Source organism: Peromyscus eremicus, chromosome 7, assembly GCF_949786415.1.
Source record: "Peromyscus eremicus chromosome 7, PerEre_H2_v1, whole genome shotgun sequence".
NCBI classification, from domain to species: Eukaryota; Metazoa; Chordata; class Mammalia; order Rodentia; family Cricetidae; genus Peromyscus; species Peromyscus eremicus.
This window is the reverse complement of record NC_081422.1, coordinates 86,700,720-86,719,354: the sequence shown is the minus strand read 5'-3', so window position 1 is coordinate 86,719,354 and position 18,635 is coordinate 86,700,720. Positions and strand designations below refer to the sequence as shown.

At 41.5% G+C, this 18,635-nt stretch overlaps 1 protein-coding gene across 2 annotated transcripts in view; it reads right to left on the bottom strand.

The window, feature by feature from the left end:
- Plscr1 (phospholipid scramblase 1) overlaps positions 1 to 18,635 on the bottom strand; it is a 44,301-nt gene that overhangs the window by 16,974 nt on the left and 8,692 nt on the right. The window contains exons 5-8 of one of the 2 annotated variants that reach the window (XM_059268364.1): positions 18,047 to 18,267; positions 17,766 to 17,927; positions 12,818 to 12,979; positions 11,535 to 11,845 (exon numbers count right to left, since the gene is read on the bottom strand). In XM_059268364.1, the coding sequence (XP_059124347.1) occupies positions 11,789 to 11,845; positions 12,818 to 12,979; positions 17,766 to 17,927; positions 18,047 to 18,267 (602 nt within the window). In that variant the 3' untranslated portion in view covers positions 11,535 to 11,788. Of the gene's footprint in view, positions 1 to 11,534; positions 11,846 to 12,817; positions 12,980 to 17,765; positions 17,928 to 18,046; positions 18,268 to 18,635 lie in introns of those variants that run through there. The other variant, XM_059268363.1, reaches the window with a different exon arrangement.

The following is an 18,635-nucleotide window of genomic DNA, read 5'->3' as shown; positions in this document are numbered from 1 at the left end:
GCTTACTTAGCTCTCCAATCTGTTGAAGTCTTGCCTGTAGCCCCCACCCTCATACTGGGTCTCAGAGCACATCTAAAGAAAACACACTCCAGCTCTGATGGTATCTGTGCTGAACTGAATAACACACTGTGGTGCCCTGTAACAATCCTCACCTTTTGAATGATATAAATTGCACGCATATAACTAGGACCAGATGGTCTCAGTGAGTCGGGAACTCATAGTCTCTGGGGTTTAGGTAGCAAAGAAAGGATTCTAATTTCAGGAATCCCAAGAGGAATTGATAAAGAGAAATTAAGATAATGGGCAGATGTTCAAGTATACCAAAAATATAATAATTGCAGGTTAATTTCTGTACCAGTAACATAAAATAACTGGATTATCGATTTATCTTGAAGCTATCACCTTCCTTTTACATACATATTTTCCTATTTGTGCATTATATGCATAATTCTCATTTATGCAAAATTTCTATTTAGGCATATTAACACACACATACATACATATGCATGCACATACAACTGCGTGTGTGTGAAACAAAAGAATTAAATGTGACCTTAGCCAAATGAATCTTTCTAAATTGAAGTGAATCACCATAAAGTTTCTAATATATAAAGTAACTTCGGTCAACGTAAGTTTACGTTTTAAAGCCTTTTGTGGAATTTTACATGAAGTCAATGCTGTAGTTGTTAATGAAGATCAACTCCTTGGGGGAAATATGAGGGAGACGGTCTATCTAGCCATCAAGGCTAGGTTGATTTGAGATGCATCATTTTATTGCCATTTCAACAAAGACAAAAGGAAAAAAATTAAGCTCATTTCAGAAAAGCCTTTTGTTCTCCTTAGATGAGAACATTAAAAGTCTAATAAGGCAAAAACTCTTTTGTTAGCATTTGATAGACACATTTTATTTAAAAATTTCCTGAGAGAAAAAGCAGAGCATTATGACTGGTGCTCACTCAAATCAGTGCTATGAAAATATACAAAGGCATGAATCTGAGGACTGGTTAGAATGGACTAGCTGTTTACAGTTAATCATTTTTTTAAATTTGTTTGACTAGAATAAACCTTGTGTACATAAGATGTACACAGAAGCATAAAACTATCCCATCTGAAATGCATTCTACATATACAATATGCTCACCAACACACCTAATACTTAGCTTTCCCAAAGGCTTTAAGGAAAAAATTCATGGCATTGAATATTTTTGCAATATATCTTCTCTGTTATTGAAATATTGAAATAGGCATTAGATTCTGTAGCATAAACAAAGCAAACAAAACAAAGAATAAAGGATAAAACATTGTGGCAGAAAACAGGCAAATAGATTTAACTTAATAGGGAGAATACTGAAACTATTCACAGTGTTTGTCCATGATTTAAACAGTCCTAGACTAGAAGACCTTCTGTTAGCATGTCACAAACAGACAAGCTGACAGACTCAGCTCAATCAAGGTGTCCTGGGCTACACACTCAGATCCACAGACTAGTCTTCAGCTATCTGGTATAGCCTCATCTAGCCAGTTACTCCTTTGGGTTTGACCCTCTTCCCATGCTGGGTTTTTCAGAAAGACTAGAAATTGGTGGCTGGCCCATGATGGTTAACAATTTTCTGAAAGCCTTTGGGGAGAGTCCAGTGAACCAGGGGCAGAAATGGGTAGTGTCCCTTATGAACAGAACATACTCAACCTGTTTGTAATGTTTCAATTTATCCCCCCACCCCCTCTTTTTTAAAGATAGCTTTCTTTACTGATGATGCTTGGCTAACTTCAACAAATTTTAACAGTAATTTTATGGATTACTGCCCATCATTCTCACCTTACCTTCATGTCAGAAAAGCACCAAAGTATATCTAAAGGTAACTCATAAATGATTTCTACAAGGAGAGGTGTAGGCAAGTTTTCCTTATTTTGTATTAAAAATTTTTAATTATTTTTTTATTTTCAGTTCAGTTAACAGTTGAATTAGGATTATAATTTTTGGACTTTATTGATGTGAGATGTCTTTCTGTACTCTGTGAGTATATGTTGTTCCCACTGGTTAATAAATACAGCTACTTTGGCCTATGGCAAGGCAAGATAGAAGTGGGCGGGGAGAAGAAAGGCAGAGTCTGGCAGATGCCATTCAGCTGCAGAAGGAGCCACATGCCAGCAGACCGGTAACGCCACAGCCACGTGGCAATACTTAAGATTAACAGAAATGGGTTAATTTAAGTTGTAAGAGCTAGTTAGTAATAAGTGTGAGCAATAGGCCAGTTTGTAGTTAATATCAAGCCTCTGAACGATTAATTTATAAGCGGCTGCGGGACCAGGAGGGACCAGGTGGGACACAGAAAAGCATCTGGCTTTACATCCGTATATATGAGGTGGAAATACTTCTTTTCTAGTTTAAAAATATCTCAGCTTATGTTTAGCTATGTTAAGGTGAGAAGTCTATTCCAAGTTAGAAACTGAGAACATGCTGGAAGGATGGGAATCTGGAAACTGTGTGTCAGGTGGATCTTAAGTAGTTGGTGGTCTCTGCCTTCTGTGCACCAATGAGAATAAGCAGTGTTTACTCTTGCGCCGTGAGAATTGCTCACTCTTCGCACAGATCAGACTAAAGTATGTCCATTAGTTCATGCTCCTCTTTCCTTCTTCCTATGCGTCTTTGCATGTAAGTTACTGAGGGAGAGAACCTATTGTGAAAGCGCAGCAATATATGTCTTCACTGTACTACAGATTTTAAATGCAGCAGTAACACAACATCACAAGCATTAAAAATGGTACGCCAGGAGTTGTGCTTCCAAGTTCTAGGTGCTTTTGTAAGTGTTATCTGCACATGGGCCAATTAAAATGAGCAACTCTGTGCCTGATGAATAAAGCCAGATACTCAGTCAAGGCTTGCTTTGTGTTCCCTCTTGTGTGCTACTATAATGATCTTTTGTTTTTCTCCATCTTTTTGGGGGGAGGCAGGGTTCAAGACAGGGATTTCCTGTGTAGCCCTGGCTGTCCTGAAACTCCTTCTGTAGACCACGATGACCTCAAACTCAGAGATCCGCGTGCTCTGTCTCCTAAGTGCTGGGATTAAAGGCCTGTGACACCATGGCCTGGCAGTTTTCTCCGTCTTCATGGACCTATCCTCAGGCATGTCACTCGGGTTTGAAAACAGCTAGGTATACATCTGGCTTAATGAACTGGTTAATATTTATATGATTGTTATAAAATACCTCCCATGAAAGAAAAAGAATTACAAAAAAACTTCAGGAAAAGAAGAAATATCCATGATGTATTCCTGAAGTTTCAGGTAGAATTATCCTGTGTTCCATGCCACATGAATCGTCATAGCACCGGAACAGGATTTTAGGCACAATGTGATGATCACACACATCTTCTGAACCATGGAAGATGTTCAGGGGAAGCTGAGGCATCATTTTGTTAAAAAACCATAAGGCTATACTCATGTTCTGAGCTACTGCATAATTTTTACACTCTCCCAGCAAGGAGAGGGAGAATGCTGTGGGGGTTGTGACTTGTCTGCACAATTCATGGTTTAGTAAAGCTTTTCAACCCATGCCCCAGAAATCAAGAAATTCTTTTACAGCTTCCAAAAAGTATTTCTGAAATATCATAAAACTATCATGCCAATCAAATAAGTAAAAAGTAGGTTTCGGCTACTTAATGAGAAATTACTAGCTAAGCATCTAAAAACAAAATTTCCCATCCCAAGTGATTCAAGATAAACCAGTTTACATGATTAGGGCCCAAGGTTTGTAACCCATTACAGCTTACTTTGCCAACACTCTCTTCTGTTCCTGAGGCCATCGCCAGAATACTAAGTCTCTAATGTCCCACCAGTAAGTGAGAATGAGACACTATATTGAGGGAAAGAGGAGACAGTAGGTCGGAGATTGAGGCAAAATTAATGAAAATAAGTTGCAAGTCAAATAATGTTCATGCACTCCTGGCAATGTTTGTAGATACAGTTTGTGCATTTGATAGGTTAACATCTAAAAAGACACGCACGTGAGCTGTTCAACTGTGGTTTGGGTGACTGTCCTATGGAGCCAGAATAGTTGTGTTTTAGCAAATTTGGGCTAGAAGATGCCTTGGGAACACGGTACAAGCTAGAAGTGCTCTAGTGGAGAAATCTGGCTAAATGCAAATGTATGCTTTAAAACAGTAAAACTTTCTAACAAAATCCACTTTCACATTCTAAGATGAAGCAAATATGCTTAGGAACAACTGTAGATAGCATCTTAGAGACTTTTATTCATAAACTTTGAATGTAGATTATATATCAGCTAGGACAAATGGGCACACACATGCACTTACACAAACATTTCCTATTTAAGTATTTAAATATTTACATAATAAAAGCCAGCTCTCACTCAGTCCTTTATGAAGTGGTAGCATCTATTCTAACAACTTATATTTTAAGTCCATTGTTGTTGTTTTTGCTCTCTCTCGGGGGGGGGGGTGGAGGGCTGGGGGGGCTGCCACTGGGTTCCCAAATACATCTCACTCGGAGGCTTATTCTTAAAAATGCTTGGCCTTGGCTTGTTTCTTGCCAGCTTTTCTTAACTTTAAATTAGCCTGCCCATCTTTTGCCTCTAGGCTTTTACCTTTCTCTATTTTTGTATACTTTTCTTTCTTACCCTGTTGCTGGTTGTGTAGCTGGGTGGCTGGCCCCTTGGTCCTCCTCCTTCTCTGGCTACTTCCTTCTACCCCCCTCCCAGATTCCTCCTCTGTTAATTCTCTCTGCCTGCCAGCCCCACCTATTCTTTCTCCTGCCTGGATATTGGCCCTCAGTTCTTTATTAGACCATCACGTGTTTTAGACAGGCACAGTAACACAGCTTCACAGAGTTAAACAAGTGCAACATAAACAAAAGTAACACACCTTAAAATAATATTCCACAACAACTGGTGTAAAACCAATTTAATCCTTTAGGTCTGTACTAGTTCCACAATTTCTACAACAAGCTGAGAGGGGTATACATGAAGAAATTCAGGGTCTGGAGATATGAAGCAGTGGAGAGAAGGTCACATTCAGAAAGCCTGAGTGGAAAGCTAGTGAGCTAATCCACCCACTCCTTTCTACCTCTGTGCCTTTCCTGTGAATCTGGCATTCTAGAATGCCAAGCACAGTGTGGGCTCCATTAACATTTACTGTTCAATAGCTAGTGGGATTTGTGACTTTTTCCTCTGATATACCTCCATGCTGGCCTTGATTCAGAGTTCCACTGAACTGTGAAGCAGTATTACTAAATTGAACTGGGGCCTGATGGGATCTTTTGAAGCAGGATGTGGTATCGGCTGCTAGGCATGAAGAGAAAAATGAGCAGAAAAGAGCCATCTACTACTTCCTAGGCATTATTTATGACATATGAACATCTGTATCTTGGCATCCTGTGTCACAAATGGCATGGGGAATGTCTGAAAACACCCTGTACAAACCGTATACTCTGGCCAGGTTAATGACAAGCAGAGTAGGAGGTAGAAGCAGTCACCAGACCAGAATTGATATTTTTAAAAAGTTTAATAACATCTGCTTCAAGAGAGACAGAAACAAGCAGATTCTCACAGAGAATGACCCTCCTGAGAGGGAATGGATGTCTGAAATAGATAAGAACAGTTAAGGGAAGGGGGGGGGGTGGCAGCACAGGAGGAGACAGAGAGAGGACGACGGATCTCTGTGAGGTCAAGGCTAGCCTGGTCTACAGAGTGGGTTCCAAGAGAGCCAGGACTGTTTCACAGAGAAACCCTGTCACGTGAAAAAAAAACAAGTTACTTGGTGTTAACATGCACGCTCTGTGCATTTTAACTGTGTGCACTCCACCGTCTTGTTAAGTAATATGTTTTATAGCACTAACTGTCCTTCTTGAGGGTGGCCCTTGGAGGTGTCTGGGCCATTAGAAGTTAATCTCTAATGTCTGTGTGTGCTCTCACAAATACCGGGTCCAGCTACTAGTAGTCAAGGACTAATTATTCGGGGTGAGGGGGGCATTTTTATTTTGGCCTTTTGTCTCTACAGTTAACATTTTTTACAAATGTAAGCAGTAGATGTCAGGACAAGGCTGATGACCTCCATTGAGATAGGGCCCCTCCCCGAATTAGCATGAAATCTTATTCACAACCTAAAGACTGAAATGGAAAGACCAAAGACCCCTCTAAAGACACGCTAGAGAATGGGAGAACTGTCTCCTTGTTAAAAGACGCATGAAAAATAACCCTACACCCCTACCCACCTGCAGGCAAACCTTACTGAGCTACGTTTTACCTCTCCAGCCAGTCTCTTTCTTGCCCCTATGCCCACCTCCATTTTCCAGGCGTCTAGGACACTTTTCCCAACTTCCAGCCCACATCTCCACCCTCAGATTCCTCTTTCTGGGGCTTCTGTGTTTTCTGTGTCCTGCGAGGGCCACAGATCCTCTTGAGACAGACAGGGCAGCTGGCTTACCGTTGTGGAGCGGCGAATCCTGGAACCCGCCGTGGCTCTGCTCTCCAGGCCCCTCTGTGAAAAGGACAGGTGCCACACGCCACTAAAGTTAGGGAAGGAGAAGAGCACTGTAAAGTGACCTCGTGGCTCAGGTTTCGTTTCCTGAGTTTTGCGTTTTGCATATAAAAAGATTTCAATCCCTTCCGGAGGGGTACGCCCCTGCACCCAAGGTGAAGCCCAGCCAAACCGCGAGCTGAGCTCCGGGGCCCTTACTGCCCGCCCCCCTCCCAGCTCCGAACTCCTGGGAATTTCCTTAACTCTGACCTCCACGGCATTCCTCAGAGTCTGGGACTCAGGAATGCTTTCGTTTCTTCTTTATTGTTTAGATTTGCTCTCCTTGGTTTGTTTGTTTGGGGATGGGAGAGTCTGAGGATTTATCCCGGTGGTCCTCAAATCCCCTACTTCTCCTACAGAGTACTAGTAGGTGCCACCATGACCAGCCAGTGCTGTTTTTCTTTATGATGTTTTTGTCAAAAATCATGAGACAGCTGTTGTTCACATCCGGATAAATAGGTTTCTCTGAGATAAGAGTCCCCTCGTGACTTGTCCTGGGTCTGCAGTCGCTCAGAGATTCGCCATGACCATGAATAAATTTTAATAAGAGGAGGATTTATTAAATACTGGCGCTGGCTACTCCCGGCAACAGAACTGCAGCTTCTAATCATAATCAGCCCAGGGTTTTTAAAGTCCAGAGCCACAAGATTAAATGTAGTTTGTTTCCTTGTAGGCAGAGTCTAATTTTAACATGTATGTCTTGCAGTTGTCCTAGTCTTTGAGCGGAGTAGGCAAGTCTGACTCCAAGAGCAGAAAATAGTAGTTGGTCTTATTAGGTCTCAAACGCAGGATAAAGAGCGAGGTTTACTAACATATCAAAGCAGATGGTGGCCACCAGGTCCTCTCTTCTGCCCTCAGGGTATGTATGGATGGCATACCCAGCCCACAACCCTAAAACTTCTCCAGCCCAGGAGCCCAGCTGCCCTTCCCACAACTGCCCTTTCCTATATAATCCAACCGTTTTGGTTAGCTGGCCCTTTTTTTGGTCTTCTACCTTTTACCTTTTCGGCCAGTTTCTTAGCCCAGGCTGCCCCTCCTGGTGGGCAGCCCCTTTCCCCTCCCCCTCCCCCTCCCCCTCACATGGCGCAGTTCATTCTAGCCCTGTTGGATATGGCCTTTCCCAGATGTCTCTGCCTCTGGCTTATGCTCTCCCTCTTAGCTACAATAAACCTTCTTCAACATACCTAGAAACAGTCATGACTTTTCCTTTTCGTTTCTCTTTTTATTTACCTATGACTTACTATCTTGCTAGAACAGCAAATTTTACAAGATCAGTGCTTTTAAGAACAGTCTTCAACATCTCCAGGGGTCGGGGAGTGGGCTGCTAGGGTACAGGAGGTACAAGCCAGGGACTTACATTATGAGGCATTTTTTACTTTGAGGATGCTTTTTTTTTTTTTTTTTTTTTTTTTGCTTCTTTGGTCTTTCATCCATAGTAAGTCTAAACTTAGTTAGCCATCACAGACTTTATTTCCTAAGTCCATTTTTCTTTTACACAAAATAATTGTGGGCTGTTTTTTCCTATCTCCCTTTACTCCTCCCCACAAAATGACTACAGAATTCTTTTAGTTTCTTAACAAATAAAAATTCTAGAGAGGGACTAGTAGTTAGATTCCCTGATAGGCAGACAGGAAGGGAACAAGGCCTCGGCTGCGTAATAAACATGGCAAACTTCCAAAGGCCTATTTTCTCCCTCACATTCCTGACCCAAGGCAAAAACCCGGCAACCTAAAACAAGGGCCTGGTGGCCTTTTTCTCTTATTGTGAGAGCCAAAGTTACATTTTAAGTTTTAATTACTGTGCCTTAGAGATCTATGAAACAAAGATACCTCTGATCTACAAGCCTCCTGCCCAGGGACAGCTAGTTCCTGAAGTGCTGGAGGCGATTGTTTATGGGAGAGAACAAACCACGTTTCCACTCCCCTAAACAAGTTTGTTTGACCCATCTGTACTGACTGTGCTTGATTGCATGTGGGCAGGAGGTTCACAGGCAGGAAATACGTCAGGATGTATGCTTGCCCCTGATTTGACCTAATGGGAAATACTGAAGCCTCTGCAAACCGTAACTTTGGGTCATTTTTCTGGAAAACCAGAGATGGACCTGGCCAGAGCCCATCTACCCAGCCACTATTTAATTAAAGCTTGCTTCGAATTTGGCTTTAAATTGTGGTGGTGGACAATGAGATTAACACTGTCTCTAGGCCCCCTGCTGATGAATTTGCTCAACAAGTTCCAGGGTTCTTCAGGACTTGTTTACACAGCCTTGTGGGCCAATCAGTCCTGTCTTTCTTCAAACTGACAAACCCTAAATTAGGGAAGGAAGCAGCCCTTGAGAAGAGAGTGGATTTTTGGCTTCCTGAGCACCCCACCCCCACTCGAATTTTGGCAGGTCTTTTCCTCCCTGTGTCTGCCCCCACCTGTGTTTTCTGAAAGGACCAAGCAGATGCCATAACAGGCTGCTCAGTCTTCTCTCAGTGATCAGGCCTCAATTTCAGTTCCCTGAGACTGAGCAAGCATTTTCTGAGAGGGCCATGAACAAAATCAATTCATCACTGATGCCCCTGCCAGCAGGGACAGGGAAATAGGACGCACCAAGCCCGGGCCACTGAGCCAGCCCCCAGAGTCAGTATGTGCTAAGCCGGCCAGCCTCCATGGCAGCTCAAGGACAAAGCTTGGGACTTGTCTCCACCTGCCCAAAAATGGATAACTGTAACACCCAACTAACCCTAGCCAATTAAAAGTTACTATTCTGATTGCCACTCGCATAAACCAATCCTGAGTCTGTTTCTATATAGTCTGTAGCCTCCCCCCCAAGACCACCCCTTGCTTTACTCTATAAAAACCCTGCCCCTTGCTTCTAGAGTCTCTCCTGCTCTGCTGCTGCATCAGAGGGACGGAGAGGCCCAGGTTAACTCACAACAGTAAAAAGACTCTTTGCTCTTGCGTCAGATTTGGTCTCTTGATTGTCTTTGGGGGACTCTGGGTACAACATTTTCCTCACTCCCAATAACAGCCTTTCTTCACATGCTGATTCTGCCCGCTGTGTTTGAACTTTCTCCTTGGCTACCTGTCAAGCTTGAGATTTTTCCGGCTTGTTCTTCAACGGGCATAGAAAATGAACCCCATCAAGACCTCTAGACTATAACACTGGTCTGTAGCAATGGGACAGATTTTACTCCTTAAAGAGTAAGTTGTGCCCTTAACTAGACTGATAGACTATGTTCCATTTAAAAAAGAAAGCCATAGCCAAGGATGTAGTGAATTGGTAGAGTACCTAGCTCTCCAAAAGGCCCTGGGTTCCACCCTCAACACCTCAGACGTGGGGAAAACTGTAAACTAGGGTGTAGTGAAACCGTGCAACTAGATCACTCTGTGGGTAGGGGAAAGAAGCTTTATTTAAGTATTGAACTGCTGGGTCTCAGGGTGATTAAAACAGCAAATGGCAGAAAGAGCCTTGCCAATTTAAGGACACAAATAGTGTGTGTGTGTGTGTGTGTGTGGGCGGGGGGATGTGCCACAGAACTGCCTGGGAGTTAGAGCAGGGCAGAGGGGCAAGGGAATCCTACCAGTCTAGAAACTAGATGAAGACTTTGATCACTTGCAGGCTCCTTTGGGTTAATCAGGAACTACATGACCATTGAGGGGGTGGATAAGGGAAGTAATCAAGTAATCGCTTTTCCGGTCAAGCAAAATGCTTGCCCGTCACAAGATTTCTAAGGAATGGGCCTTGAGGTTTTTGAGTATCCACTAGCAAGCAGTCCTGCTGTTTACCTGGCCAGAGTCCAGCCTTAGCTGAGTCCAGACTGTCATTTAGAACATTGCCAACAGCACTGCCATGGGGGGGGGGCACTTTGGACCTAACATAAACAAGCTAAAAATAGATCTGTAAATTTTTATTTGGGGTCTTTGACTGTTGTTGTAGTCAATAATTGTTGAGGTTTATATATGTTCCATTTACTTAACATCTGAGCAGTAACCAATTATTCTAGAAATATTAGAATACAGGAGCTAAACATTTCATGAGAAAATAGTTTCAACACTGTGCCACTGTAAAATTTTTGAGTCCTTAAAATGAGTCTTCCTTTGGCCAAAAAAAACCCCAAAAACTGTGACTTCCTTTAGTTTGGCTGGAAACTCCATGTGGGCCCCACTCCTCCTTCTCCAAACCCTGCCCCCTCAGAAAGACTCCCAAATGTCCAGGCTCCTCCCCGAAACTCAAGAGTCTGTCTACAGGTCTAAACCCGGGTCTCTAGACCTGCCAGGTGATTTCTCTCCCCCTCAACCCCCACCAGCCTCACCTCTGGGCTGCTGGAAAGTCACCCAAGAGCGCTTGGCCCAATAAACCTGGTCTTTTTAATTTGGCTTGCTCTGGCTTACTGCATCATCAGAGAAATCTACTATGGGGGGAGGGGGGGTAATCAAAAAACCTATCACCTTTATTCACTGGAAGCCACTTAAAAGTTGCCAATAAAAGTTTTACCAGGTAGGGTGTGGTGGCACAAGCCTTTAATCCCAGCTCTCAAGAGGCAGAAGCAGGAGAATCTCTGTGAGTTCAAAGAGCCTGATCTATATAGCAAGTTCCAGGCTAGCCAGGGCTACATCATGAGACCTCATCCCCAAAAGCACATATATGTGCATATATACATATACATGGTATTATTATAATACATTATTATGTTATAAATGTATTATTGGTATGAAAAGTATAGAAGTAGATTTATATAACTATACTGATTTTCTAAAGAGAGAAAGAAAACACACTTACTGTTTCCTTACTAGTGACTGTGTTGAGTAATAGTTAACCCTAAGGTAAAGGAAACAGGAACATTTTTTAAAAGGTTTTAAATGGATAGTATTTATAAAAGAACATCAGGTCTTTTGTGTAAGTTATAATTACATTTAATATGTAACTTCATATTAAATTACAATAACATTTAAATTTTTATAAAATGGAAAATGAATCAAAGATTGTGAGCCAAAGCATTTTTCTTTGACAAGCTCATTTCTATGTGTAAAAATGCATATATTTTCTCACCAATTCACAGTGAACACTTTAAGAATGTATAAAACCAAATATATGACAGAAGTATAGAAAATAAATTATAATTTGAAAGCACAATTGTACAATGGGAGGTATAGGCATCATAGGTTAATTGATACAGTTATTTCAGAAAAGACAAAAAGCCATGTGTGCTCCTTTTAGACAGTATCCATCAGAATGTAGTCCTTCAATCTCTTGAGGAATCTCAAGAAACTTCTACCATACTCCTGCTCTTTGTTCCTCGTTTCCAGTTTTTTCAAAAAACATGAAATCCTGAATAAGACAAAAAGAAAAGCTTTCAACAACAAAACAGAGAACAATCCTCACATAGAAAGGGAAGTTTTAAAAACTAAGCAGCATCAGAACAATGGGAAAATAGAGCTACACAAGCCCTGCCTTCCCTTCCCATTTTAATAGCAATCAATTCACCCCTTCTCCCTAACTAACGCCGTCATCAATTCTCCAGATACCACGTTTTCATACCCCCCCCCCCCGAAATCTTTTTTATCTTGTTTTCTTAACTCCTGCTAGTCCTTTCTAGAAATGGACTGCCTCTAGTGACAAGAGTTCCAGGTTCCACTTCTGACTTGGGTCTGATGCAGCCTTCTCAGTCAGAAAGCGTAACAGGTGGAGTTCACTGGCCCTCGGTCGGCAGCTCTCTTCTGAGCAGGCTTACTGTCTCCCCAGACTGTACTGCCCTTTGAGAGTCTAACCTGACATTTCCTCTATGATTTCTATCAAATCGTAGAGACTTTCTTGGATCTCTCTTATTTTTGTGCTCCCCTTCTATCGATTTGCTAATCTCTTGGCTTGAACAATTGCACAGCCACTTCCTTTCAAACCAATTATCACACAGTCACCAGAATTTATCTTTGTAAAGTTGGATTTCCAACAACTTTGCCTAATTTTAAATGAACAGGTTAATTAAATTCTTCATGACCTAGTCTGTGCCTAAAAAACCGCCATCTTCCCCAAAGCACCAATTTTGTGTGGTAGAATAACTCTAAGCCCCAAGACCTTTGTCTCATGGGTGGACATAGTCTCTTCCATCAACTGTACTAGACCGGGTCCAGTGTCATGTTAAATGGAATCAGACCAAGTTGAACTGTGAGTAAACACATGTTCATTTTATAAGCCATTCTGGAATACTGGAATAAGTCAATCCAAAATACACAATTTGGTGAATGATTTCAGAACGACACTAAGAAAACCACTGATAAAGAGGATTAGCAGGAACAGACTTACTATGAGGAAACACGCTCCAAGCATCACAGCCTTCATCTTCACATCAAGGTCTAGGGGAAACTGGATTCCAAAGTTATCTGCATCCGTGAAGGCCTCTCTCACTAAACCAGACCACTGCTTGGAAATTTTGCCAACTACAGATCCTTCATCTAGAGATTTGAGCTGCATAACAAAAATAACGTCATAAACATTTCCCAAAACTAAATGTCAAGCATACTTTCAAATTTGCAATTCAATGAAACAAATATTGCATTAGATTTTATAAACTAGTAAGCACCCGCAGATTTAAGTAGGTCCCTAGAACTATTAATTGTAGACTGACAAAACTAACATTCTCTGGTTCCTGCTGAGACAGACAATATAAATTTTGACACTTAAGGCAAAAAAAATTTCAATAGAAAAAAATTTTTTTAATACTTCACTGATATACTTTCTAGAACCATTGGGAAAATAATAATTGCAACTACTGTTCAAATGCTGCTTTAAGAAACTTAGCTTTCTTGTAGTCTGACATTTAAATATGGTAGAGGCTCACTGCTACCCATGCGTGGTGGGCAGTAGGGGCTCATGGAATGCAAAAGTCAAAAAAGACCAGCTGGTGAGTGGAAGGAACCAATAAGAAGCTCCATGAAAGGCTCCTGGGGCAGAGATGGGGTAGGACTTGATAACAAATGCAGAGTAAAACATACGAGAAGAGAAGCATGTGAAATCAGATTTCCATTGTGGAAAAGGTTCTGATTTGGGGCTCTGTGGGAGGAAAGCCTAAGGCCCCATTTTACAGTAGAACAGATAGGGCACTAACTAAGCCACTCCATAGAGGGCATATGGATGCTCACCAAAGTATGCGTACATAGGCATGAGCCAAATGAGGAGGAGGTGTGCCCTTTCCAAACCTGCAAAAGGCACCAGAGGAGGGAACAAACTCCTTTAAAGCCCGGGCCTCAGACAGGATCCACCAAGTACACATGGGGACATTCAGAGGTGGTCAACATCTTGGTGTGGCTGAAGGAGAATGGTACCTTAACTGTGTTTATGTTTACTTCTAATATGAATGGAGTCACAAATTATTGCTCATTGAATAGTACCTTTACTCTGCACCCACACTAGGCATAGTACATTTTGTGGTCCTTGAGAATTAGGTTTTGATATATATATATCTAATTTGATGACAGGGTATGGCAGATGACTTGAGTGTTGACCATGGCTAACTTGCTTAGCCTAGATGCGCATCCAATGAGTAGTATCACCCACTGAGCAGCTGTGGGTACAGTCCTAGTGCTGGTGGTCGTGTCAGAGGGACAACAGATGGCAATTGAAGTTCAAGGTGTCAGCCCACTAGGAGCCAACTCCCTGATGGGTGAATCTCAGATAGGAAAGGCTCCGAGACCATGGACTACAGAATGTCTTTTGCTTCTGCTGAGCCTTTACATGTTTGCTGCTGCCGTCTTTCTCTGGTATCTGGCATGTTGGGAATATGTGTGGGGGAATCCCCACTGCCTGTAATGTAGTGTTTATCTCATGGAAACATCCTGTTCTACTGGACATTTTCACCTGTAGATCATTATGAAGATGATTTCTTCCTAAACTGTACTGTCTAATTGATAATAATGTTAGTTTAAATAGAGTTTTGATGATAAAAAAAAAATTGAAACAAGGAAGTGTCACATAGCTAGAACACATGAGTTTCTATTGAGGAGTCATATAGACTGTGGCTTAGCTTAATGATTAAGAAAAACAAATGAGTCCCAGTAGCCCAGCTAGCTTAAAATCTTTTAACCTTAATGTTGGGAGATGTGTTCACAGGTTTAGGAGTGCATCACAGCTGAAACAAAGCTTTGAAAATAACTTAAACCTAAGATGTTTTTGTCAAATAGCTTTGAGGTGAACAACCCAAGAAGATAATCTAAAGTTTTAGAAAAGCACATAGTTGAGAGAGGAACTCATTAAGGTCAGGGAACAAGACAAAGCAGCCCAATTATCATTAGCTGATGTGCCTTTCTTGCTAGGATGGGTTGATGACCAACAGGGATGACTAATTCCTTATACCCGTTTCTGCCCTCAATCTCCTGATATAAAAAACTATTGATGAGTGGGTATATACCCTAAAGATTTAAAGTAGAGCTAATTGATACTTTTTTTTTAAAGGATTTTTTAACTGCCTTTAAAAAAAAAAAAGATTTATTTATTTATTTATTTATTATGTATACAGTATTCTGCCTGCATGTATCTCTGCAGGCCAGAAGAGGGCACCAGATCTCATTACAGATTGTAGTGAGCCACCACGTGGTTGCTAGGAATTGAACTCAGGACCACTGGAAGAGTGGGCAATGCTCTTAACCTCTCAGCCATCTCTCCAGCCCCTGACTGATACTTTTTCATGTATAAAAGTTTAGATTTGTGATTCCTTGTAAGATTACCTTTCAAGATAAGTAATAAAGTGATTTGTCCTTTCTTTGTAACCACAAAACGCAACCTGCCAGTAAAAGAATATCTTACTTGTTTACAGTCTGTTAATCAAGTTGCTTGGGTATGAATGTATGTGGGTTCTTGGGATAATTTGTTTTTCACCTATAATATGTAAAATGTTTAATCATGTTAAGAGATGTGGAAAACATGCTTTTTTTTTTTTTTACTTGTACTCATTGTAATCATTCCCTTGAAAAACAGAATGTAACTACATTTTAATTTTTATATTGTCTGAAAGATTTTGCTGGGGTATATAAGCTGTAAGGGAAAGAATAGAGTTAAAATGGGTTAGAAGAGAAACATCAAGAATGAGAGAGAAGGGAAACATCAAGAAAGTTAGAAGAAGGAAAACATCAAAGAGATAGAAGGGACATTTCTGGATAGAGATAAGAAAAGAGAATATAGAACACAGAATGAAGAACACTAAAGAATAAAGGAAATCATCAAGAGAGAGAGCATCTTTTCCCCTTACCCCCTCAGATAAAAAAGTATTATTAGTATGTGCCGACTCCATAGATTCCCTTTGAGCCCTACGCTGTTGGAGGCTGGTCCTCCAGGCAATGAAATATGGCATCTGAAATCCTAGGACACACTTTCCTTGAGCAGATCGCTTGAGAGGTCACTTCCTGGTCCAAGTTAGCACCATCCACCTGAGCTTCCATCAATACACAGAAACTCAGCTGACCTAAAGGTCATGATGTGAATGCAGTGATGTGGACATGAAATCAAGGACCATTATAGTTGCATCATTTTGATAAGCTGGCTTAAAACAAATCCTCTTTTGTAATATTTTAGTATTTTATAGGCAATAGCTGTCACTTAAGCATTTATAGTCAGTCATAAAGGGCCACATAAACCAAGACAGATAAAGAACTGGAGATGCAAACAGTACTTAGCAAAGTGCAAAGTGGTTTACCATTCATACATTCCTGTTATAGTGTTTACTGTATAAGTCGAGAAAACTAAACGTTTTAAAAAAGACGTTAGTAAAATAGAGAAATATGATAATACCCTATGATGAAAGTTATGGGAATGCGTGTCTCTCTCAAAGGATCTTATTTTCTATTAACCCTCCCTTTGATGAAGTGAGTTGAACAGTGCCAGGGAATGAGATGAAGGCTGAAGAGGTTATGGCTGGTTTAGCCTAGTAGTTTCTCAACCTGTGGGTCATGACCCCTATGGAGACCCAATGACCCTTTTCCAGGGGTCACATATCAGATATTTATATTATGATTCAAAACAGTAGCCAAATTACAGTTATGGAGTAGCAATGAAATAATTTTATGCGTGTGGGGGGTCACCACAACATGAGGAACTGCATTAAAGGGTCACAGCATTCAAAAGGTTGAAAACCACTGGGCTAATGCAGAAAGGCTCCTTGGTCATCCAGTGAGAGAGCAGAAGAGCAGGTTTCCTGACTGACATTTAAGATGCTTCGTGTAGGACCTTGTGGAGGGTGTGCAGGAAGATGGCTCACATTGAGTCAGGATGGAGCAGGACAGCCTCAGGTTAGTTCACACTACTGGAAATAGGGTGTAATTTACATCTTATAGAGTATTACTTCTGGAACCTTCCATTTTATATTATCAGAGCCATTGCTGACTATGGGTAATGGAATCTATGAAAAGTAAAACCTTAAAAAGTTGAGACTTTTAAACTAATCATATTGAAACTGTCATTAGTAAGGTATATTAGTTTGCATTTGGATCCTCAGCATCCATGTAAGAAGGTGACATATAGGCAAATGACTATGTCCCACCTCCTCTAGGGAAAATATAGACTGACATCTTGGTCAGAATTCTAAAAACCAAAAGTGCAGACTTTCCCTTGAACAGCTGGAGCTTGTAATGCAGAACAAGGGAAGAAGGAAGAAAGGGTCCAGGAAGCCCACTTTAGTGGCTTGGTTACTCTTCTATTTAAAACGTACAATACAAAGTATAACCAGTTAGTATGTATGTGTGTATACTGTGTGTGTAGGTGTTTATATCTGTGAATATCAGTATGCATTTGTGTGGAAGCCAAGTCTGCAGACATATGGTTGACTGCCCTCAACCTTATTTTTGAGACTGGGTCTCTGAACTCCGGATGCAGCTGGGCAGCAAGTCCCAGACAGTCTTTTGTCTCCATCTCCCCAGTGCGGGAACATAGGCATTTGCTTCTATGTCATGCTTTTTACATGGATGCTGGAGATCCAAATGCAGACTACTATATTTGTACAGCAAGCACTTTGTCAACCCAGCTATCTCCTCACCAAAACATACAAAGGTTTTAAGTGCTAGATTTTTTTTTAACTTTTCTTTCCCTTTTTCCCCCCACTACAGACCTTTGCTTTTTATCTACACTGACCTTTAATCAGAGTAATTGTTAATCATTAATCAGATGGGCACACATCAGTTCAAACTATTTAGTGACATCCTATAGGAGTAGTATATTCTTTTCATGTCAGGAAAGCACATCCTATGAACACTATGATACTTCTTACCTCAAAGTCAATGTCTGAACAGCAGCTGCACACAACACAAGGACCAACAACTTTTAGAACATCCTGCTTCTTCTCGTTTTGGAGAGTGAACTTTGGCAGACAAGGGTGCCAGGTTTGAGTCACATAACCTACTGGCACACCAGGAGGAGCCTGGATTTCTATCTACAAAAACAAGAAGAGTGTGTGTTGAATGTAACCATAGCCACACAGTCCAGGTTTAATGCATTCTTGAAAACTCTTGTTGCACTCCCTCTCGGCTGCTGTGGGAACTTCACACTGACCTCCTGGAGGCAGCAAGGGAAGCAACAGCTACTGCATCTCAGGGGTCTCTCCAGAGTCATGACTTCTCGGCCCAGATTATCCAGGATCCTCAAGGTGAAAGGTCTTGCTGCTCCACAGCAGTTTCGAGTACAGCAGTTAGTATCTTCCACTGCAAAGTAAACTCTCTGCCCAAGGCTGTTCTTGATTTCATATTTGTTATTCGTTTCAAAGCCTGTTAAGACTGAAAACACACAGGGGAAATCACATTCACCACTTTGTTAGGAACAGTGGCTCTCTCCTAAGGTAGCCGTGGGAAGGTGTGCCTGAGGCTGCAGGGAACAGTGAGAAATGGGAGACAAGCAGTGCAGAGATGATCTGGACTCAGGACACAGCAGTGGGAAAGGAGAAGATTAAGGTAAAAAGGAAAGACATCATGCCTAGTGTGAGACTTCCTTAGGGAGCAAGCTCCATCTCCACCTCCATGGACTATCATAAGGGGGCTTCAGTGTCTGTGGTGGTGGAGTGCTGAGGGAGAAGGAGGGGCTAGGTGTGTGGATAAATGCCCAGTCTTCTCATCTGGCAAGAGTTTTGCTTTAGAGCTTACAGAGT